Below are 25,517 nucleotides of genomic sequence, written 5' to 3'. Positions count from 1 at the left end.
TTCCCTTTTTGGAAGGTTTGAATGATGCACCAGTGACCGAGCAAGCGCCCCCTCCCCTTGTGCTAACATTCATTATTATTTTCAGTTTTGCACATCTAAAAGCATGGATGCAATACAGGTTCTTGAAAAAAAAAACACCAAAAGTCATTGATAGTAAACATACAACATTCAGCAAGTAAAATAAATCCAAGAGGGAAGACCACTCGTTCTTCCCTCTTGCCCATTGGCACTTCGTTAAGCTTAACGCCCATGTACACCATTTTGTGATCGAATATTCCTAGGCTTGTGCGAATATTCAAATGAATAGTAGAGTATTCGAATCTGCTTTGATTCAAATTTAAATTATTAAAAATTTCGAAGTATTCGCAAGGAACTAATTGGTGCATATTAGTCTAAATGTACTGACTGTAGAAGTGTATTCACTACAGTATATAGGTGCTGAACCGCCAAAGCACCTATCCAGGAGAAATCCGCTCTGCCGCGAAGCCCCCTTTCATATTTAAAGGGGCCCTGCAACACTTTTTGAGCATTGTCAGAAAGCGCTGCCGATTGGTTGTCAAGGTTATTGAGGACACGCAAGCCAAATATTATAGCGCAGCACGCAGTGTGCGATTTACAATAAATTCTCAAGGTCAGCTAAAAGTTGCTCTCTTCTCTTGGCAAATGACTCCTCAAGCATAAAAAGCACGCGTGATGTAGTTGCTTTTCCTGTGCCATTCTTCTCTGCTTAGCTTCCGGCGCTTTCCACAGGACGAGAAGAGAGAACAAACTTCCTGCATGCAAGAATTTTTCGCAACTGGACGGATTCTAAGAATTTTCGTGGTGGTGAATTTATGAGGCAATAAGCTTCTTTAGTGAATCCATTCCATGGCTACTTGAAGAAGTGTCGCAAAACCCCTTTAATATAATATATTACCCTCAAATCAATTGATTTTATTAAGCTTAAAAGCATGTTATGACGGCTTATATGCTCCAAGTATAATAAATTTCAAAATGATATGTATTTTAATGGTTATGGCTCACATCCTGCTAAAAGTCTAATTCTGCTACTACGTACTGAAATTTTTTTCGACTTCCTTTGAATGGAAAAAAAAAAATGGCATTTGCATAGAAGCCCTATTTTAATTTTTTTAAAATATTGTGCAGGTTTGTTAGGTCATGATAAATATGCCCATTTTTCTTTATATGTTTTGACAAAAATTATTTGACAAAAATACTATTCGCTTTGAACCTAAAATTGACTATTCGCACAAGCCTAGATATTCCATCAAGCACACAACGCAGCATGCTGTTCGTCACACGACACAGCATGCTGTTGTCTGAAAAAAAGATCCAGAGTTGAAGCAGCAGTATTCTGTATGTGGGTGGGTTGCTTAACTGGTTAGGTTAAATCATGAAAAAAGACTATATATGTAAGTGTTTAGCTTCATTGAAAGACTATACAGGAAAATCTGGATCCTATGTTACTGAGGGGCGTTAAGTCGCCACTTGGTATTATACTGCTCGAGTAACCGTGGAATGTGCAAAGAAATTCAATAAGCTTATCAAAGAATGCTTCGTCAGTGCCTGGAAGGTGGTAAAATCAGCTGACTATGAACTTCAGATCAACGGTATCTACCCACATTATAACTCATTGAAGATCTGGTGTATTGGCTAATGTTTCAACTTGCAACATTTCTTTAAACATGATTGCCACTCTACTGCCTTGAGTACTCCTGTCTTTATAGCAGACACGGTAGCCCTGAGATGTGACGAGATAACGAATGCCAGTGCATAGCCAGGTTTCGGTAATTTTCAAAAGATGACGGTGATATGTTGACATAATGCTGTCTAACCCAACTTGTTTTTTTTTATATAGCACTAGGGGCATTGATACTGAAGCATACAAAACGTTTCCTATTGTTCTTGTCGTTTTATTTTTTGCATTTCATTTAATACTGGCAAGCGGTGCGCACGCAGAGACCGTTTCAAGCTGTACTTCATCTAATGTAAGTAATGGATTCTCAATCTTAACTTTTAAATGCGAATGCATTTCTTAGTCGGGCTATTTGAGGCGTTCGTCCGGATCCGTCCACAGCCCTCTTCCATAGCAACAGTTGCAGGTGGGCGTCCCTCGCAACCAGCCCCCACACCGTGTCATGTTTCGGCGTCGGCAGCTGTCAGCAACAGCTGCGGGCGCGCGTGCTTATCCTTGCTCCTAGCAACCGGAGCCCCCCACCTCTTTGACTTGAACGTGACTTGCCACCGCCTCAATCAATGCAGTGCATTTGAAACACGTTTGTAGCGTTTGTGTTGCCAGCATTTGTGTAGCATTTGTGTTGATAATATGCTGACATTATAACCGTCAGGTACAATGACAGGTGCAATGTTTCACCACTCCTTCTCTCAACAATCGCTCTCTCTCTCCTGCCTGCACCCCACTTTCCCGGCCGAATGACTGAAGCGCGGGCCTCACTGTTGTCCTTTGGCTGGCTGGGTGCCTCTCAAGGCAATTGCAGAAGTCAGTGAATGCGAATGTCTGACAGCAGCGGTACTCGTTGTAAGAAGTGTCACACAATCCAACCTGAGCATTACACCTCTCGCTAGAGGTGGCATCACTGCAGTAGCTTCAACGTTGTCATCAACCGGAGGTGAAGAAGCAGAAGACAATGTTGCGAAGCAAAGAGCTCGTGATGCCGAATGCAAGCCAGCTAAGCGAGCGGTCGATACCAAACTCTGTGCTCAGCTAAAAAGCGCGTGATGCCGAACGAAAGCGAGCTAAGCATGCTGCCGATACCGAACTCCGTGCTCGGTTAGCCGCTGCGAAACGCCAATGCCGTGCCGAGTATCCGAAAATGTGTGCTCGATACACCGCTGTGAAACATCAACGAACCGAAAATGCCGAAGTTCGTGTCCGAGACACGGCGGAGAAACGTTAACGGCGAGCCACAGATCCTCGTGTGAAGCAGCGAGAGGCAGGAGTCCAAGCGGCAACGACGGCAGGCTCCCTGTCACTTGCGTTCTCCGTGGCGCCACGCAAGCGGCGGTGTCCACTTGGCAGTTAAGGCAGTCGGACACGCGTTTCGAGCACAACTTCGAGGACCACAGCTTTGGTCACAGCTGCAACGTTTGCGATCAGTTGTGGTTAAACAACAATCTGAGCGTAATCAGGAACATCAAGAAATGCTATGCAGTGTGCCTCCGCCGTGCCCGACATGTGTCCGGCTATCATTCACGGAAGTTGCATTTATCTTGCCTTTGCACGAAACTGTGACGGGCGCGTGCTTTTCAAAGACCCTTTGACTGTACACTTTAGCGACCATAAGGCTGAGATTATGGCCCTCAGATACAATGACAGCACCAACAGGTGCTGATGAATGCGTAAATAAATGGTTACGGTACAAATCCGTGTCTCGTCATTAATTTATGCCATTAAAATTACTACGCCCTCTACTCTCGGCGCAAGAAATGCATTTGCGTTTCCTTACGATTTCTTTCAGGGAGATGAGGGCATTTTTCATGCGCAAGCTTTACATTTGTTTCCAATTTCCTACTATCAGAAGTACTGTTTTATGTTTGATTTATAACATGTCTAGTATATGCAGGAAAATCTTTTGACATTGAAGTTCCTTTCTCTTTCAATTTGAAGTGGAGCAACTCTTTAGAATGTTAACTTTTTTCCCTGTGGTCGAAAAAACAATCACTGGCCTTTTGCCATCACAGATCACCGATTCCCTACGAGACTTGGAACATCGGTACAACGCGACACTACGCCGGACTTGGTATTTACCCGTAACGTCACAGGCCACACCTGGACCAATACGCAGGAAAATCTGGGCAGCGATCACTTCATCATACGAACCGAACTACCCAACGCATCAGCCCCACCCCGTACATTCACGCTGACGGACTGGGATGCCTTCCGCACCCTCCGCAAAAACAACACAAAGGAATACAACACATTCATCGAACTACTCACCTCACTTCAGGAAGACATAGCCAAAACAACGAAAACAATACAAACAGAACTCGAGGTCCCGAGAATGGACCCACACCTCGCACATTTGCTCGAGGCAAAAGCGTCAATACTCGCGCGCTGGAAAACACAACGACTAAACAGACGCTTACGAAAACGTCTATCAATACTGAACCAAGACATTGCCAAATATTGCACGGAGCTCACACGACTCCAATGGCATGAACTCTGCTCGGCGGTCGACGGCCGCATGCGAACTGGGGGTAAATGGAACCTCCTAAAATACATGCTGGACGACTGCGAAACAAAAAACAACCAGAGTCATGCCATAGACCGGCTCCTACACTCGCACAAAAAGATGGGAGGAACAAACTCATCCTTTCTTGAAGAAATCTCCAAACGTCACCTCCCCTTAAACACAGCACAACCCACCGACTACCCAGAAATAGAATGCGAAACGATACCCGAACTCGACGAACCCTTCACGGAGTCAGAAATTCGGGAGGCATTACACAACCTCAACAGCAGATCAGCCCCCGGTCCTGACAAGGTAACCAACCGCCTGTTGCGAAATTTAGACGACCAAGCCATCACACTACTCACAAAAGACATTAATTACATGTGGGAAACTGGCCAGGTACCTGAACAATGGCGCACGGCCACGGTAATCCTTCTCTCAAAGCCAGGTAAACCACTCAACTTCGACAATCTACGCCCGATTTCCCTAACCTCATGCATAGGAAAAGCAGCTGAACATGTCATCCTAAATCGTGTATCGCGCTACATAGAGGATCACGAACTCTTTCCGTTCAACATGGTCGGGTTCCGTCCGCACCTTTCAACACAAGACGTCATGCTATTACTAAAGAAACAGATCTTCGACTCAAAAACGAGAGATGTTCGTGGCATTCTCGCCCTAGACCTCACTAAAGCATTCGACAGCGTCTCACACCGCTTTATACTGGAATCCATTGCCAGCCTTGGTCTCGGTAAAAGATTCCAGGCGTACATTCGTTCTTTTCTGCAAAATCGAACAGCTCAGCTGCATTTATCGCAACTTACATCCGATACTTACACATTAGGTTCCAACGGGACACCACAAGGGGCAGTCATTTCTCCACTCCTTTTTAACATAGTAATGAAGGGACTATCTGACAAACTCCGCGACATCCCAAACATAAACCATGCTATATACGCAGATGACATCACCATCTGGTGCCCAGGAGGCTCATTGGCGGAGTTGGAGCAAGCCCTTCAAACTGCTCTCGATACCACAGAAGCCTACTTAAAAAACACTGGACTTCGTTTGTCGCCCACAAAATCAGAGTTGCTACTGTACCGGCAATCTCGCCAAGGCGTTCGTAACTTAACACCCTTAGGTGATCTACCCATAGCGCTACACGCCAAAGATGGGCAGCGAATACCCCGAGTGGACTCCATACGCATTCTCGGCCTCCTCGTCGAGGCCACTGGCTGTCATGCAAGAACAATTAAACATATCTCAGCAAAAACAGAGAACATGCTCCGACTCATTCAGCGAGTCTCGGGTCGTAGACGAGGCCTTGGAGAGGCCAACCTTCTGCGCATATACCACGCGTTCCTAATGAGTCACATCAATTACGTCGCCTCTGCCCACAACTGGACGAAGGTAGAAAAGACGAAACTAAACACACTCATGCGCAAAAGCATTAAACAAGTCCTTGGTTTGCCTCAAAACACGAGCACTTCCCGTCTCGACCAACTAGGCATGCACAACGGCATCGATGAAGTGATCGAGGCCCAGACCACGGCCCAAGTGATCCGCCTCTCCTCCTCCAAGGCAGGCCGCCGACTTCTAAGCGAGGCCGGCATGTCCCCACACCCCTGCCTTGAACGCGCAGTAACCCTCCCCAGAGTTGTCCGAGCTACTTACATGGTAACCCCATTTCCGCGAAATGTCCACCCACAACACAACGAAGGCAGACGGCTGGCCCGCGCTCGCGCGATCCTAAACCGTACCGCCGCGAATCGCAACTCTACCGCATTCGTCGACGCAGCGCAATACGGTAACTCCTCCTCTTTCGCACTCGCGGTAGTAGATGGCGACGGAGCCCTACGCTCAGCCGCCTCGGTTAGGCTATCAACAAGCGCCATAGCCGAACAAGTTGCTATAGCTTTAGCGATGACCGACCCCTCACTCACTAATGTCTTCACAGACTCTCGCGCCGCGATTCGGGCTTACGAAACCGGCAACATCGCTCCAGAAGCAGCCCGCATTTTACAAACACGGAAATATACGGGCTCGCACTACCTCTCTTGGTTCCCTGCCCACATGGGCAAAGACGTTCACCCACAACAACCCAACCTCAACGAAATGGCTCATGATCGAGCACGAGAACTGACCCGCCGTGACGATCAATCAGCCACCGAAGAGCTGGGCCCAGACGTGCAGTTTAATGACCCACTACTCACCTTCCATGAAATTACCTCCCACTACCGACACAACAGAAGCCGATACCCTTTACCCCATTCAAAACTAGAACGCGCGCAAGAAGTAGCCTTTAGAATGTTACAAACGAGATCGTACCCATCACGGGGCCGACTCAGCCATTATAACTCAGACATAAATTCACAGTGCCCAGATTGCACAGAAGTGTACTGTTCACTCGCGCACATGCTCTGGCAATGTCCCGCGTTACCTCAGGGACCTCTCACCAGTGAGTCCGACTGGGAGGAGGCACTCAGGAGCCCCAATCTCCGAAACCAACTTAAGGCAGTCCAGAGGGCCCAAGAACTGGCGGAACGCCACCACGTTCCCGCCCCGACTCGGGCGTCGCCTACGGTAGCGGCTGCTAGGATGTCCCACGTGGGCACCCTGGTGGCTTAAACTCCTCAGGACCATATATTAAAGTTCTTGACTGACTGGCCTTTTGCCGTCCTGCCCATAAGCCTAGCCTATGAATTTGTTCGACTGGGTTTACGTTCATGTCTAAAGTAAGCCTGAACACATCATTAACTATGCTATCCATGAGGTCATCAAAGGAGTGATCGTTTTCCGGTATGCCGAACGCGGCGAGGTTTTTACGTCTGCTTCTATCTTCTAGATCAACAAGCTTGTGTTCTAAGACTTGAATCATTTTTTTAATGAGATCAAGTTTATCACTAAATTCATTAATTATACTAGAAGTTCCCTTCATGGTTTTCAATTTCAGTTCGATATGATCCTTTTCTGAATGTTGTTTCTACCTTGAATCAGCTGTGCCAACAATGCCGCATTGGAAGGCCCTAGATTGAATTCAATGTCCTCACATAACATCAGTTGTGACAAAAACCATTACTTGAATATTATAATACAGGGCATATAAATTGTGTAGGCATGTCAGCGGGACAAAATAAAGATTGCTAGTTTTAACAGATGATACTTTGTTCCCTGCACATAGTAACGAAGGAGCTTGATTAACGTGCTACAAGATGACCAGCTATCGTGCCCACTCATTGCAGCAGAATAAAATGTTGCATTATTACTTTTAGGGGTGAAGCTCCTAAAGTCGTTGGTTTGTCCTTCTACTGTGACCTGTTCATGACCGCCTAGTTTACGGATGACTCGCGTAGTGGCGCTAGTGTGAGTGACAAAGACAGACGGACGGACTGATTCACTATTTACCGATAAAACCTTCGAAAGCTTTGCGTCACTTATATTATTCATTCACTCCGTGGATATGCTGTGATTTGTTTTACTCTTAACTGAATCCACAATTTAGGGCATCTAATGATTGACTCAATTAGGCTACCTAAATTGGGTTGTGGGTAGATTTTACTAAACACATTGTAGTTTGCTGTGTAACAGCATGAATATGTTTGCAGATCACTAATTGTCACTGAATGAAGAAATGAAATTGAGGTTTTTGCAAGTGTGAGGAAGTAAAATTAATAACTTGGTTAACTTATTTATTGATTTAGTGATCAACTGTTGATTTGCCATGTTTGACATTAAAGAACCTTAGCTAGTTGAGATTTTTCGAACACTATACTATGGTGTCTCATAATCGTTTGGTGGCTTAGGGACATTAAGTCCTATAAGTCATAATATTATTGCTGTGTTTTGTGATATAGGGTTGACTTGACTTATGCATTCGTGTTTGTTCATTACTAAAAATGCGGACTCGTAACTTTGTTAGGAGGCTGCTGGCATTATCAGACACTGCATTGTTGTGGCACTGTGTCTTATTTTTTTTATATTACAATGACCTAGAATGCTGAGATAGTGCACAGTGCTCTTTAATAATCTTGTGATATGGGCTTTCCATCATATGCCACACCTTTGCGCTGTGGAATAGAAATAAAGCTTCAAGTGAGTGCCACAATGTTTGCCATGATAAGGTCCCTTGCTGCGTCTAAACTTCTATCACTCATTGCAGGTATGGAAGGTTGCTCGGAGCTGGAGGAACGGCCTTAGACAATGTTCTACTGTGTCAAAATCGTTCTATTTGGCTTGCAACAAAATGCATTTCTGTACTCTATGGAATGCATTTGTCATCGTATCTGTGTTTTGAATAAACACAAGCTGTATTTAAGTACCTCATTGTCTTCGCCAATTTTTCTGCTCAGTTGTGCATCAAAATGTCAAACCCAAGTTCCACGAGGTATAACCTAGGATAGATACACAGATAGCTTCAGTATATGTTCTTTTCCTGTTGTACATGGAAAGACAAGCTCATAGTATTAACTGAAAGACGGCACTCTTTCATGTTATTGCACGACACTTAATTTAATGAATGACTATGTATATCGCAAAATCTACTATAAGTTTTTTATTTGGTTCTATGTGCCTAGATTACCTGTGGTTCGTTATGCATAAATACTGTATTGACACGATTGTCAACTCAAATGTAGGTCGGCTCTTGAAAAAAAGTACTAGCACATTTTAAAAAAATATTTAGAGGTCTCCAAAACAAGAAAAACAGGAAAAAAAAAGCGATCGAATTCCAGTGTGTTAAAGTGGCTTTGGGGCAGTGCTTCAAAGCTATGCAGAAAAGCTAGCCTTGTCGAATTGGCGCAGAGAATATTTTTAAAGACTTTACTACCGAAACTAGTTTTCCATTCTCGGTCGACCTCACAACTTTGGATTTCAAATAAAGGCGACCTACAATCGGGTAAGTATGATACTATACCATATTGATAGTATCTCCACATTTTGCCACTGCAGACAGGGGCATATTCAGTTACCCATTCCTGACAAGGGTGAGGGTTGAAACCCTCCAACCCTGAAGTCTCGCTCTACCACTTGTGCTTCATTTTCTAGCTTGCATAGGTGCCCAAAAACTTTTCAGAATGGTCATTTTGATCCCAATGCTTTCAGGGACAACACTAGTAGCCACCACTGTTGACCCTTTTACTGCGGCAAACTCTGCTTTTGTTATATTTCTTGAGGATATCAGTGTAAACTTTAGAAAAATACTGCCTTCTACTCATCTATCCTTGCCCCTCCTCTTTGCACCTACGATTGGGCGGCTGTGGTTACATTCTTTTTTTGTGCTGTAGCGGTCCTAGGTTAAATACTAAATAGCACTATCAAATGATTTAGAACAGACGGGTGTCATCCACCATATATGATGATGATGATGCCTCCCCTGTGGCTAATGCCACTCATGGGGGATCGGCAAGAATTGGTTATATGAGCTCTTAGGCCTTTCAAGTAATAAATAATCCTAACAAAAGGAGGAAAGAACATGCTTAAATACAGAGTGCAATAACTGCTTTTTGCCATTTCGACCAGACAGTAAAATCTATATCTTGAATATAAATTATAGTAATATCAAACACACTCAAAATTTGTTTTGAATTTGTTTATTAATGCTCTAATAATACATATACAAACAGGAATTTAGAGGCACATTCATTTGGTTTCATAAAGATTACTGCAAACAGCATCAAAGGTATTCCTGTGGCTGAAGCCCAAGGCCCAAGTACCAAAGGTAAGTATACAGTCAATGGCGAAGGTCGGTTCTAGGTTAGCGAATGGTATGACAAGGAGATGTTTTCTTATCAACCTGCAATGATGACATACAAAAAATAGTGCTCTACTGATTCCATGTCTGATCAAAAGCTACACAAAGGGATATCAACAGACCAGCCCTGTGCGAATACTATAGGTTCAGCGGAGGCACAAGACATCGTAATCTAGTTATCATGACTTCCAATTGTCTAGTGTGACACCACTCAACTTTCCATTGAAATTGGAAATGTCTAAATTCTGACCATGATGTTACTTATTCTATGGCATCTGCACAGAGTGAAAATTTTCTATATCTTATCGCAGTTAAACTGGCCACTACCAGAACGACAGAAAGTATTGGTCCATTCAATGCCGCTTGAGCTAATGAGTTTGCCATTCCATTTAACTCAAATCTACAATGGCCAGGTACCCATAATAACATTAAAAGCTTCAGCTATGGAGGAACTAGCATAATCAACGTCTTTAAGGCATTTGATTTAGATGATGCTGTGATACTGGCAGGGAATCTAAAATTATTATAGCAGTATGGATGTTCAAATTTAGTTTCTGTAGTGCTGGAATAATTGCCTAGAGTTCAACTTCAAGAACACGAGTTGAAGTCTGGTAGTCTTGGTTAAAACGACCAGCCAAGTGAAAACGAGTAAATACCTACTCCTACGTTTTCGTCTATAACTAAAGCTTCTGTGGCTGCAACATTACTTGTTTCCATGTGTGCAAAGTAATCTTGCAACAGGCTATTTACGATTCTGTGTGTTGAAATTTAGGCTTATAGGGGGAAATCTCATTGTATTCTATGATAACATTTTTATTTGACACATTTGCTGCTGACACATTTCGAATCTTCACGTTTATCTTGTCTAGTTGCTTCTGAACAAAAATAATTTGTGGTATATAAAACCGTGGGCAATGAGCAAGGGAATGGTGTCTAGGTTTTTGATGAATACACGTTCTGATTGTCTTAACAAATAGCCATTAAATTTTAGAAATGTCTGCACCATCAGGGTACGGGATCGACTAGTCGATTTGTGCAAGCGCACTTCCCAATACAGAGCATTGTTCACTACAAACTGGGGGAGTCCTAGACATAGTCGCAGGGTTTCACACTCCAGCACAATCAAAGGCTTAAGTTTGTGAGCAGGGCCATTCGAGAACAATACGCACCCAAATTGTAGTATTCGACCCATGTAGATTTTATAAATTATCACCAGCGTGTTGTTCCTGCGTAAACCATAGCGTCTGCTGGTCAATCTGCACAAAAATGCCTGAGGCGCGTGCCATACTCTCTATGTGAAAATTCCAGCTTAATTTGTCATTATAAATCATTCACAAATTTTGAGCGTCTCAACCTGTGGAATCGGCTCGTTTAGTATAACAAATTGTAATTGAGATACGCTCTGTTAATGAAAATATTAGCAGTGCCCTTTTGTTTAAATTTAATGACATGCATATTTTATCTAGCCACATGTCCGTCAAATTCATATATCACTGCAGTTTTTTATATAAAGAATGAATGTCGCTGTCTGCTGCAAAAAAGGCAATGTTATCAGCATACACGTATACTTGCACATCCTGGCAGTGGGGGATTAAACTCGTTAAGATGTTAAATAAAATTGTGGACAAGACAGCCCCTTGGAAGACTCCGTGAGTTTGTCCAAACTTTGACCAAGCGCAGCCATTCTGAAAGCAATAAAATTCTCTTGTCTTCAAAAATTCCCTCAACCACACGATAATGTACTTTGGGAAATCGTGGCTCAGAGAGATCTCCGATAACATGAAGTCCACACTGTCATATGCTTTGGCTAAGTCTAAAGTCACTAGAGCATCATGTTGCCTTCTTTTGCGAGCAAGCTGAATGTGGCTTTCTAAATCTGCGTGAGCACACCATAAAGAACAGTGTTCTCTGAAGCCAATTTGATTAGGATTTAATAGTTCATTTCCACTGTCCAGCTTGTCATTCTCTTACGAAATGCCCTCTCAACAAGCATTACCATATTAGAAGTAAGAGAAATTGGTCGTCTATTTTTTATTTTATAGCCTAACCCTTGTTTCTTCCATATCGAAATTGATTTTGCTAATTTCCAAGTGTATGGAATCCAGGTGTGTCTTAACGAATAATTTACAGCGTTCAGGAGGTCACCTGGTGATAATTTAAATAATTATAATTTTGTCATGGCAGCTGTAATTTCGTCTGAACTGGGAGCTGATGAGGGTAAATTCTGAACAACCTGAGCTAATTCTTCCAATGTAAAGGCTGGTGCACACCAGCGACTAGTAGCGGTCGTGAGACCATTTGCGACTGGCGACCAAAAAGCGACTGATGTTCACACCGGCAGAGGCTGCATGCGAGCGACCGGAAGTCGCAATACCGGAGAGGCACGTCCGGATCTCGTTATCAGGGAAAACTCTAGAGACCGGCGCCAGTCAGCTGACTGCCGCCAGCTGAGTGATCGGAGCAAACCGAGCGCAGCGCATTTTTTGTTTTTATTCGTTCTGGTCAGCACAATTAAAAAACAAACAAAAATTGAACATCGCTGATTTGTTCCAGAAGCTGTGTGACCGCAGTCGCGCGACTGAAAAATCGGTCGGGCAGCGACTAGCCAAAGCAGTCGCTTTGCGACTGTTTGCGACCGTTCACGACTATTTGCGACCAGTCGCAAATGGTCGCGCGACTGCTGCTAGTCGCCGGTGTGCACCAGCCTTAAGTCTAGTAAAATCGGTTGTTACCATTGGAGGTCTCAAATCGTACAACTTACTTGATGTAAATCGACACTCTAGACCTTTTGGTAAGATTTACAAAGATTTTCTCATCTCATCGGGCAACATCATTTCACAAGCTACATTAGTTTAAGATGGCAGAATTTCACGCGATCCGAGGAACCTAAACAGGGCACTCTTGTTCTTAGGGTTCAAAAAATAGTCTTGTTTTCTATTATATTCCTCTTTAGCTAAAGAAACTGTGCGCTTTAAATTTACAGCATAAGGCTTGTAATCAGACCAATTTCGGGGACACTGATCATGCAGAAGTTTTTTCCATGCGGCCTGTCATCGTCGGAAATCCTGTGCACAATCTGAATTCCACCACAGACTGTGATTTGCACTTTTTGCATATTCAACTATGTTCGAATTCAGCTTTTTTGTACTTTATTTTGACTAATGCGCATAGTATCATGGCTTTTGTGTCTTCTGCCTCTTCAGAGTGAATGGTCAAGTCATATTCTAGATCTTTTTTAATTTTGTTGTAATTTATAAAAACTGGATTCTGATTGCATGACGATGTTATAGGACAAACAACATCAAAAATATTATTGGCAAGTGATTGCCGTTGGTGGCACACTCCAATGCGATTCATGACCAACAAGTGAGGGAAGAACCAACAAAACTTAAATCCAATGAAGAGTGAGACATAGCACTAGTAAAAGTAGGTGTGCGGGAATTCAGGCAAGATAAATCGTTATCTGGTGTCCACTCCCACAATTGTTTACCACATCAAGCGGTTCCGAAACCCCTATAGTTATGGTGTGAGTTGACATCTACCATCAAAATTTTATCTGTACAGCGAGATGTCAGTCCCCTTCGCGATGGTCTAGTAGTGGCTAAGTGGCTGACTGGGCTAGTTGGTTGTGCATACTTAAGGTCAACAGTGCGAATAAAATACATGGCAGACTCTAGTGGCTAAGGCACTCGGCTGATGACCTGCAGGTCATGGGATCGAATCTCGGCTGTGGTAACTTCATTTTTTATGGAGGCAAAAATGCTGTAGGCTCAGGTTTGGGTGAATGTTAAACCCCAGATTGTCGAAATTTTCGGAGCCCTCCAGTACGGCATCTCTCATAATCGTATGGTAGTTTTGGGATGTTAAACCCCCCCATAACTATCATATCAATCAACAAGATGTCAGTGCAACATCCAAACATTGTGTATCTACTACTCCTGTAGGAAAGTGTGCACTGACTAGTAAGAAAGACAGGTAACCTGTCGAAGTGATTTTGAAAGGGGCCCTGCAACACTTTTTGAGCATGGTCAGAAAACGCTGCCGATCAGTAGTAGAGGCTTCGGACAACATGCGAGCCAAATAATATAGCACAGCACGCGGCCTGGAATTCACAATAAACTAACAAATTCAGCTAAAAATTGCTTTCTCTTCTCTTGAAAACATGGTGTGCTCCCTCCTTACAGAGATGGCCGTGGGAGGCCGCAACTTGTCCACGAGTGCGCGTGCGATCACACCGAAAAAGCGACGCATCCGAAGAAAAAAAAGAAAAAAACGTGCTCAAAGCCACGAGGCCCGTGTGATGCTTTTCTGTGACCTTGCCATCCCTCCCTGTTTAGCTTCCAGTGCTTTTGTCAGGATGAGAGAAAAGAGAATGCAATTTCAGCATGCAACAAATCTTTGTAACTCCACTCGCACTGGACGAATTCCTGAAATTTTTGCGGCGTTGAATTCGTGAGGCAATAAGCTTTTTTAAAGAATTCATTCTATGGTTACTTGGAAAAGCGTTTTAGGGCCCCTTTAAGGTGAAAATTTCTTTTTGAGATGACATGCTTATGCACAATTTTAGCCTTTGGACTTATTCTAATATGGATAAAAAGTATTGGACCTCCACCTTACAATGGACGGTCTAGACGGAAATATCTAAATCTATTTAATCGAAATGACTGATGCATTAAAAGCCAGGTTTCTTGTAATGCGATGATGTCTGGATTGAATTTTGATGCTAAGCATGTCAAATTTGTTACTGCTGAGTAAATTGATTGGCAATTCCAGTAAAAAATTTTAAGTGACCCTATGGTTTTGCTAAAATAGACTCAGTGACTGCCTTGCTTAAGATGTTTGTTTTTTTTTAGAAAATCTGATTTAGATACGCTATCCTTTGGTACTTCTTGGTTTTTGACTGGATGGGTGTAGTGCCTTTCTTGCTCAAAGGGGATCTTGAATGCTTTAATGATCGGGGACCTGCCTCCATCTCGGCTGATTAATGCACGTCCTCCCTAGTAACTTCGCTTTGACATGGTCTGGGTTCAGCAGATGCATCAGCAAACTGTGCACCCTGTGATGAGATATCTGAGACGAACTCCTATGAAGGCCCTTCACTGTCACTATTTAGAAAGATTTTCTGCTGTGCCCAACAAGTAGGCCATCTCATCCGCGAGTATATGAACAAATGCCTCAAAAAAAAAAAAAAAACTCCCATTTAGGCATCCCATTGCCCTTTTCATTGCCTTGTCGATTGCTTGCACAAAAGAAGCAGAAAGTGATACTTTAATTGCTGGTATATGGTGGGCTGTAACATTAGTATAACCTAGATTTCGTGTTTGAATTTCAGCTAGTGCTTCCCTACGAGAACATTGCCTTCGTTCTGCTATTTCAAGAGCTTGCAGTTCACGAGCCTTTGCAGAACAGCTTGAAAAGTCTGCAGCATGAGCTTCATTACATAAGAAACACTTTTCATTGTTACTTTGACACTTGCTAGAATGGTGCCCTTCTCTGCATACTTCACACCTGACAGCAGACCTGCAACGTTTATGGTGTGTCCATAACGCCAGCACTTTACACATTGAAGAGGGCGAGGGGAGAAAGGTTCGACTCGGTAAATAAGAGGCCGTGCCTTAATTTCTGATGGCCGGACTGTCCCCGTAAATCTGGAACGAGATCTGGAACAAGATCTGGAACGAGATGTAGTGCGCCTTCTCGGTCCCGGAGACTGGGTGGTGTGGCCGCGGGGCGTTGCGCAAGACCAGGACCTTGATCTGGACCCAGGCGTTGCCCTCGTCCGGAATTTGGACCTCCCGCGTTCGGTTGGCTTGGTGGCAGGGGGGTAGTTCTCCTCGAGCGTCTCTTGAAGTTGTCGGAACCACTGGCGTTGTTTTACGATGTAGGGTGTCTTGAACTTAGCCTTGCAGAGTTTGTCAGCCGTGGGATGATTCTTGCCGCACAGCTGACATCGTGGCTGACAGTGGTGGGCCTCGCTCGGATCAGGTGTTCCACAACCCACACATAGCTTGTCGTTTGGCCTCCAACACACGTCACTCCTGTGCCCAAGTCTGTTGCATTGTTTGCAAAAGTCAACTTGTTTCCTGTATAGTGAACAGCGTGTGAGCACTCCTCTGTACATAACGTGCGTCGGGACTCTGCTGCCGCCAAAAAGGACTATCACTGTCGTGGTATTGCCAAGACGTTTGGCTGCGATCACCGTAGGATTTCGGGCTGTAATAATAGCTGCGGTGATGTCCCGTGGGGTTTTGTTCAAAGGAACTCCCTTGATTACACCTTTGGCAGTGAGTTCCGGGGCCGTCTCGTATGCTCCCACCTCATACAACTTGTCGTTGGCTTTGATGTGCTTGATGCTTTGGTACTTGTCTGCATGGTCTTGGTTTGGGGTGCTAACGACCAAGATGTTCTGAAAATTATTTGGACAAATCGTGTCCGTCTCTCTTTCTTCATAAGGTATCTCGGCCGCTTCATACACAGCTTTGTCTAGCTCCGTTAAGCTGAGCTTGGATAGCTGCAGTCCTCCTCTTGGCCTTATAACTATCTTGAAGTCGCCTGTCGGCAGTCTTGGCATTTTGCTGGCTCTAGTTATCCGGGATATCAGATTTGCACCACGCGTTCTAGGCGTTCGGGTAGGGCGAGGGCTACCATGGCGTTCCTGGCTACCTTTCTTCGCACGTTTTCTGTTTCGAACTTCTCTCCACCCGTTGCCTGTGTCATCCTCCTATTGGGTGACGTCTTCGTCTTCCCATTGGGTGGCGTCTTCATTCTGCTCCGATACCTCCATTATTGATGATTACGGCCTGTTTGGCGCGAACGCCGAGGCCTGGCTATCGTGAGGCCGCCGCAGTCGACGTGGAGCGCCGGTCGTAGGAATAGTAGACGCTGCTTGGTGGGGGCTAGTTTTCGGTCGTAAAATCTCGGAAAATGATCACCCACCTTAGAATATGGTCTTTTCGGATTCTCGGTGACGAGAAGAATCAGATGGTATATAAATCCGAGCGGTGCCTGGCTGTATTCGCTGCGAAATCATTCTATGAGAACGGAGCCAACGTGAAGAGCGTCTATTCACCTCGGTGACTGCAGCGCCTCCCCTCATCTTGCAATAATGTTTAGCAATTTTCATGGTTCGGATGTTAGGAATCGCTGGATTCAATTCAAACAGATCTGCACTTATTGTGTCGATAATTTCATACCTGATAAAGCTAAAAAAAACTAAAATATCGAATTCCTAAATTACGAGAGTTTTGCACTTAAAGCAAAAGCATAAAAAAAAAGAAGAGCTTCTACAAACATACTTGATGCTGCTAGAATTGCCCTTAGTAAAACATTAAAACATTCTAAATGACACTACTTTCAGCATAGCTTGACAAATTTTCTAAAGGAATCCCCTGATAAGTTTTGGGACTTCTTGAATCGAAAAAAAAGTCTGTTAGGAAGATTCAAGTTGATAGTGTTCGAATTGATAACGAGGATGCCATTGCAGAACATTTTAATATCTATTTTCATAGTCTGTTCTCTGTTTCATCAAAAACATTTGGTCTTGACCCTGTATATTACCCTGACTACGAGGATATTGTATCGCAACCACGTTTTGTCGCTGTGCTTCTTGACCTAAATACAAAAGCATCACCTGGTCCTGATGGCCTTCCATATGCCTTCTTTCGTCGCTATGCTGAAGCACTCGCCCCATTCCTCCCAAACTTTTTTCGTACATCGTTCTCATTTTCAGAGCTACCGTTGATTGGTGAACGGCACGTGTTGTGCCCATACACAAGCAAGGGGACACTACGCTGATTACGAAGTATCGTTCAATCTCGCTCACTACTTCTTGCTGCAAGATTTTTTAACATATTGTTGCAAAATACACAATTAAATCTTTCGACAGACAACATTCTTTCTTCATTTCAGCATGGTTTCAGAAAGGGTTTTTCAGTGGTTACGCAACTAACAACTGTAATTCAGAATTTTGCAAGCGTTCTCAACAAGCCTGGACAAACTGACGTAATCTTTTTAGATTTCCAGAAAGCGTCTGACTTGGTTTCACATGAAAAGTTACTTTGCAAACTAAAATACATTGGCCTCCCCTCTTTCATAATTAATTTTACCTCTGCTTACTTAGACAAACACACCCAATCGGTTTCTGTTAATGGCCACTACTCGCTTCATCTGCCTGTAGTACCTCAGGGGTACCACAGGATAGCGTACTGGGACCATTCGTGCTCTTAATCTTTATTAACAACATCATTAATATAGTAACAGAGCCAGTTCAAATAGACTTATTAGCAGATGATTGCATATTGTACTATGAGGTTGTTTGTCGAAAGGATCAGGAATTTCTGAAGGCTAACCTTCATAACGTTCATTCTTGGTGTCACAAATGGGACATGAAGTTAAGTGAAACAAAAACAGTATATATGCATATTACAAAAAAAAATGAACAGTTGTTTTCTTAGTCTTCCAGCTGATCCCCTAGTTGAGGCAAATGAATATAAATATTTGGGAGTGACCATAGCTAACAACCTCAGTTGTAATTCTCATATTGCTAACATTTGTGCTTCTTCTTTTCGCAAACTTTGTGTTCTGCGACACAAACTGAAACAGGCACCCTCAGAAACCAAACTTCATGCATACAAAGCACTAATTAGGCCAAAGTTGGAATACGCCTCCACCGTGTGGGATCCACACACCAACCACAATATTGCAGCGCTTGAGATGGTTCAGCGCAAGGCTGTCAAATTTATTTTTTCTAGATTCCGTAAAACCGACTCACCAACAGCAATTACGCGTAATAATGGAATACAGACTTTGATATAACGACAAAAAATACTCAGGCTTAAATTTCTTTTTTTCCTGAAAAATGACAAGTTGTCCTTCATCCCGGTCTATATCTACGTCCGTGAACAAGACAAACCAGACACCATAATTCTGAAACCTTAACTCCTTATCAAACAAGAACTAGCACCTTTAAATTTTTTTTTCTTTCGCACTATTAAAGAATGGATCAGAAGGGACAATTGGACGAGTTGGTGCACTTCTATCTTAAACGAATATTAGCACGACGAAAACAGGGACGGGAAAGAAAAGACAAACTACAGGGCTGTAGTTTGTCTTTTCTTTTCCGTCCCCGTTTTCGTCGTGCTAATATTCGTTTAAGATGAAAGATTAAAGAATGGAATGCACCGCAATTATTATTGCTAAAATAAGTTGAGTTGGTTGACACAATCACTAATATGTAAACTTTGAATATATTTGTTAGTGTTTGTTCTTTTTCTTTTACATTTTGAAATTCTGTATTTCATTTTGTAATTTCACCCCTCCTGCCCGAGCCCTGTGGACCTGGAGTGTGTTGTAAATAAATGAAAAATAAATAAATGAAAATGAATTTCCTGATAGCAAAAATGAGCCGTTATGTCACATAAGGTGTGTCATGTGATGACACTGTGATGTCATTATGACACCACAAGTTTTGCGGCATGCAATGAATTTCCGTCATATATGGCACGTCATCTCCTGATGATTTTTTTGCATCAGCTGTTCCGACAGTCATATTTCACGTTTGATAAGGCATCTAAGGCTTTCCTCTAAACGATAAACACGCCTTTGATATCGCTGATGAGCAGCGTCAGTTGGCCAAAATTGCGTTTTCTTTAGTTCATTAATTTACTTTTGAATTTGGATGTCAGTGCGCGCATGACTGAGTGCCGACTACTATTTGCTTTTCTTGCGCATACGTGTGACGTGGAAGGGGTGTTCACAGGATCTCACTCGCTTTCTGGTGGTATCAACTTCGAGGCAGACACCTAAAATCATCGCTCGCTCAGTGAGCACTTTAAGATCACCATTCTGCGGTTTTGGGGGATCTTTTTATTGATGTAACACAAGCCCGATAGCATCAATGAGTTTGGCTACGAAGATTTAGCAGTCAGTTACGATTATGATCGTTCAGTAATAATTCAAAGAAGTTCTGTACATATAATTTTTAGCACTGCAGCGTGTTAGTCACTTGTCATTTTGTTAACGAAATTATACACCGTGTCTCAGTGATCAGCTGCTTTCTATACGTTGTTGCTATATTCCATAAAAGACCAATTAGGGCCGCATATTTTGCAACGATTTGGGGAAGAAAAACTTGAAACCCGACACAGTTCAAACATTATTTTCCCACCACCCTCCCGTGAAATACAGGAAGCCCCCTTGACAGAGACATCAACCTCGACCTGATACTAGTGAGTGCTTGCTGCTACCTGCTCCTTTTCACATCTATAGTAGTTGCTACAAGCAAAACTATATATGATGCAAACATAAAGCATGTTATCATCTGAAATAGAAAGCCTGCATCATAGAACTCTCCATGAAGCTCCTTTTAATGTAGCTTGCCACATTTACATGGCTTTCGGAAGAAAATGATCTCCTAATATACGTTCGTTGTTTTCTATCATATGATCACTATTTTTCGGAATTCGCTACTCTACCGGGGTACCCAAGTGGCATGACATCACGTGCCTCATTTGAATTTGGTGGCCCGTCCGTGGGAGCCCTGGGGAAAAATGGCGTTGGGTGCAGAGCGCACCGAATCCAGGAAAAAAGAATCGAGAAGAAAACGCACGTGCGGAGGAGAGTGTCATTACTTTCCTAAATCAAGGGGCTTCATGACACCGCGGCTTTCAATGCCACCGTCGGCAGTATGTTCCAGAGAAGACTGGATGCGTCCGTAGCTTCCACTGTGCTGCACAAAATCGAAGCATCCGACTGAGACTGACTGCTCCTCGACGCTGCATGCTTTTATAGCCTCGCGCTTGGATTCCAGATGGTTCTGGAGCTTTCGCTTGCAAGCAGTACAGGGGCAGCTACGAAGGCTTCCACTTTCCTCTGGTACTTTCCACCTACAATGGCGTCCCAAGTCGCCGTGTCATTCCTTCTCTCTCATCCTGCTCCTTCTTTCTAGGCAATGCCGGTGGCTGTTTCCAGGTGCTAAAGAGGTGGACGCGCCGCCACTCAGTGTCTGATGCGTTGTCCCGCCATGTTTAATTGTTCTTTTCAATGCGAATCCATTTCTTAGTAGACTATGTCAGACATACAGTGTTGTCCGGGCATCCGCGGCGGTGTCCTCACGCCCGCAGGTGTTATCTCTACGCTCTCACTCCCTCTCTCATAGCAACAGCTACGGGCGTGCACGCTTATCCTTCACCTTTCAGCAACCGGAACATGTGGTGCAAGAGAGTGTAGGAGAGGGTAGGTGCAGTGCTTTGCCACTCCTTTTCTTGCCGTTCACTCTATTTCCTACCTGCGCCCCACTTCCCCATTCGCTCGCGCCTCACTCCTGACCGTTCGTTGGCTGGGTGCCTCTCAAACACATTCCGAAATGTGTGCTCGAGACGTCGTCGTGAAACACCAATGCCGAGCCGAGAACACTGCTTGTTTTGTTCACTTCATAGTATTTTTTAACTGTGCACACTAGCTACTAGAGCTGGATATGCATCCCGCATTTCTCGCAACAAAAAAATGCCACGTGCAGAGAACGGCGCTATTGGCTGCACGGTGCAAGAAAAAGAAGAAAACATTACTATTCTTCTAACGCTAGCTTCCATAAACAAAACGCCCTAATGGACGCTGCGCAATGCATTCACATTTCCTCACGAATTCCTTTAAGGAGGTGGAGGAATTTTTTTCATTGCGCGCATTTTGAAGGGGAGTCCGCTGGCGGCGCGGCTGCCTTTAGTCGTTCGTAGGCGGCGCGCACATCTTATGGAGCGCTCATTTCGCGACATACGGTATCAACAGAAATGGGATTTTAGCAGCGCTCTGGTGGCCTTCGTTTACAAGGTGCATAGATAGAGCTATCATTATCATGACTTTCGTTCCCTCAATAAAAATACAGCAGATTTTCTCTGAGAGAAGACCAGATTCCCCGAGTTTTCCCTGATATTTTCCAGACTAACCAAAATCCCTGAGATTTCCCAGTTTTCAGGGTTAATATACACCCTGTGTAATAGTGAATTGTTAGAAAATTATCTCGTCCACCTTCTTGAGTGCACTGCAGGTCGCAGGAAAGCAGCGGCGAGGGTACTCATAATGAGTAGTTCTTGAGAGACGTTATGAGCAGGTTTTTCCGATTGACGACGAAGACATAGCGTACATGAGATGACGCACTTTAACTAAGCCGACAGCAATAAATCAGCCAAGTAAAGTGGCTGAACGCAGCATAGAATCAGCACTGCAGCCTCGTTTTCGTTTCTGCAGTATCTGTGTAACCCAGGATAAAATGATGCTCAAGGGTCCCAGAAAGTCACCAAAACATTGTCATGTAAGCTTTGATACAGACTTTTATTATTAAAACAATTATCAGAAGGTTAGCATCACCAAAGTACGGTGATTCCCGTATTTGTAATGTAAAATATTTGTTCCATCTATTCGTACTTTACAGCAAAATGATTCTATAAGTTAAACAACATACAGCTGAATGAAATACCTGCACAATATTATCTAGCAGTTATTTTTATCACAGCCTAAAAATAAGTACAAGCAGAGGATGAGGTACTTTGAATGGTACAACAGCATCAACGTTTTTCCTTTACACAAAAGAATTCTTTCGTAAATATGTTGGAATGTTGCTCACTGATAATAAAATGGCAATCCTGAAGCTAACGCTGTAGCTAACTGTGATAAATTGACGACACACAAACACAGGTCAAGAGACATGGAGGATGCTTCAAAGCTGTTAAATTTGCGTCGTTTCACTGCTGTAAAACCACGTCAGTTAAGAAACTCCGATTACTTAAGACTGTGCATACATGTTTGGAGGTCTATAAGAAAATGTTTCTCAATAATAAGCATCCCCAAAAATGGAAGGGCACTGAAGTCTTTAACTGGGCAGCAGTTACAGTTTGCGCCATACAGAACTTTGAGCTGGTACATTTATGCAAGTCCAAAAACTTTCATGCGGAAATATAATTTATATGTAGCAAAACACCCTCATTTTTTAACTTCGGCATCTGTTTTACATGCACAAAAACTTCTACATTTGCTTCTTGTTCAAAAAATATTCAAGCGAAGAGTAACAATAAGCAGAAAAACAAATGTGTGCTTAACAGGCTTTTGAAATGCGTGCAAACACTAAAAGTCGTCATTTCCAGGAGTGGTTCTTAAGTGTCAAAGCTCGTCTTTGGGCATTTTATCGGCTCCACAGCGAATACCAACGTTGTAGGCGCTGGTGTCAGGAGTGTTCTGGCTCCTTGCAGCACAGCGGTAACGGTAGCAGTATGCCTGTACAAATAAGTAAAAGAAAATTTTCATTATACTTTTGCAGTATGAATTAAAGTGCGCTATCACGCAATAAGGTCAGTGAGGGTCATAGCATTAAAAAATGAGTAATATGACCACTCTTCAGTTCACTTTTCAAGCGGCCACCATGAATAAAATAAATCACCGCCATATTCACAAAGTGAATGATGTTGGAGGAGCTTGCTCATATGATTAGGTAATCCGCAAATCGCCCATACAAATCTCGAACCATGATGTACAGACGTGACAACGTTGTTATATATATACACTGCATACAGAATATTAAATAATTCAAATTTGGATGCGCTTTATACATCCTGATATACATTACATATACCCAGGACATATTCTTTTGAAAAGTACTCGATGAGTTCAAGAACTCATTTCCCTTTACACATTTTACAGATGTTATTTTACAAATTACACCGTCCGCATAACGCTCCACTTCTTCGGTGCAGAAGAATGCAATGAATCCATTATTGATGAGCATGCTTTCATTGTTCCACATCTCCGTGACGCAAAGCACATCGACTGAAGTCAAGACGGGACCATATTCGATGTCATCAATGTGTGCATTGAGGACCCCCACGTTTAGAAGAGCAAGGGTGAACTCGTTCAAACCGTTGACGTCTTCTCGCAGGGAGCAAAGGTACCATTGCGTTAGCATGAGCAATCTGTGCTACTCGAAATGCCGAAACCTGCAAGCATGTCCTTGTGTCCGTGCATCTACTAACCTTATTAGGTGCACTAAAAACAACCTCTACACTAAAACGATTGGCTATGTGCTTGAGCTCATGTGAAAATCGATGAATGTAAGGTAAAATAGCAAAGTATTTTCGTTGCGAGTCTTTTTTCGCAGAACTGTGCTCTGGTCCAACCTTCAAAATCTTAGTAATCTTTTCCATGGCTCTGCTCACAACATTTTCTGGGTATGCAGCCATTTCTAGACTGTTGATTTGACATGAAAATGCTAGATTCATGGTATGAATGCATGACTTCAGACTTCAACAAGGCACTCCTTAGACAAGACACTGCACTTCCAATTTTACAATTCTTGAATGGCCTGAGATAAAGTTGAAAAGAGATTTTACGGTTCGAGGATTATACGACGAACAAAGGTGTCCCAATTGTGGGTGCAGTATTAAGTAAAAAAAACTGCAACAGGTTATTATGCGCAACCTCATGCGTGAACTTGCTGTGTGTGCGCCGAAATGTTTCCAAGAATGTTGTCAAACCAACTCACTTAACTTTCCATACTACTATAATATATGTAGAAGCATTCATACTGCAGTGGATGTAAGGATGTAAAATAGGCTGCCGATGATGACGATTTATTTACGAGGATGCATGTGAAAAGCCGGTGCGCTTAACCGAAGAGACTATTGATGATGAATGACTGTTTGCCTCTGTCGTTGTACTGTGAGTGTTAATTGCTTTGCCAGGCACACGTTTTCCAAATAAGAAGTTCAGTCTTTACCAGGTTGATTGCCACATTCTTTACAGTAACAACTGTAGCATCGTGGTACGTTGTGGAAGTGTTTCTCATTCATGTGTCAGACACACCCTACAACACAAGAGCCAACACGTCTTGAAGGAGGCACCAAGTTCATCCTGGAATCACTACTCAGGCGCAACCGTAGTACGATCCCCTACCTGACAAGACCACAGCCACGATGACAGCCGCTGTGTCATCTACGACATTGACAAAGAAAGAATCCAGGCAGCGCTGATTTTCTGTGAATCATGTGAAGGTCCGACAAATTGGCCGCAGACATACGACCAGATTGGCACTTCCAGCTGGGACTGAAATTGTGGGTGCGTTTGCCCTGTCGGTTTCTACTGAACCTGTACCGACTCCCCGAGTTTCTGAGCCAGCTCCCGACATCAACCAATCATGTAACGTTGAAATTTTGGCAAGTTGGTGATGGTTCATGCTTGCTTACGAAGTAGCGTACGGAGACTAGACACAAAAGGAACGAAATGGACACCGCTGCATTTGCAACTAGTTTATTTTACAACTAAACATGGCTAATATACAATATGATAGTGTATCAGGTGTGACAATAATGTTCAAGTTAAAGCATAATTGCCAAAAGGAGATTTTGCAATCGCTTACACTGACGAATGCTTGGCTAATGCAATGATATTTTCCTTTAACATGTTGAATGCCTCGATAGTCTCATTCCCTGAGACTAAATAAAATACTTTACAGTCACAGGGATCGGGTGACCACAAAAGTTATCGAGGCATTCAACATTGCTAAATTAAAAAATGATTGCATTAGCCAAGCATCG

General features: G+C 43.3%; 2 protein-coding genes across 5 annotated transcripts in view; one reads left to right on the top strand and one right to left on the bottom strand.

Moving 5' to 3' along the window:
- Positions 1-8,511, top strand: part of LOC119174078 (coiled-coil domain-containing protein 28A) — a 63,063-nt gene extending 54,552 nt beyond the window's left edge. For all 3 annotated transcript variants that reach the window (XM_037424870.2, XM_037424868.2, XM_037424871.2), the window contains one exon: positions 8,353-8,511. The gene's annotated coding sequence lies outside the window, so the exon portion shown is untranslated. The remainder of the gene's footprint in view (positions 1-8,352) is intronic.
- A 13,736-nt stretch (positions 8,512-22,247) lies between these two features.
- The window catches only part of LOC119174080 (formylglycine-generating enzyme), a 184,317-nt gene continuing 181,047 nt past the window's right edge, over positions 22,248-25,517 (bottom strand). For both annotated transcript variants that reach the window (XM_037424873.2, XM_075896248.1), the window contains exon 9: positions 22,248-23,205. In XM_037424873.2, the coding sequence (XP_037280770.1) occupies positions 23,092-23,205 (114 nt within the window). In that variant the 3' untranslated portion in view covers positions 22,248-23,091. The remainder of the gene's footprint in view (positions 23,206-25,517) is intronic.

The sequence above is a fragment of the Rhipicephalus microplus genome, chromosome 5 (genome assembly GCF_043290135.1).
Source record: "Rhipicephalus microplus isolate Deutch F79 chromosome 5, USDA_Rmic, whole genome shotgun sequence".
In the NCBI taxonomy this organism is placed as follows: domain Eukaryota; kingdom Metazoa; phylum Arthropoda; class Arachnida; order Ixodida; family Ixodidae; genus Rhipicephalus; species Rhipicephalus microplus.
Note: the sequence above shows the minus strand (reverse complement) of the source record. Positions and strands in the feature narration are given on the sequence as shown.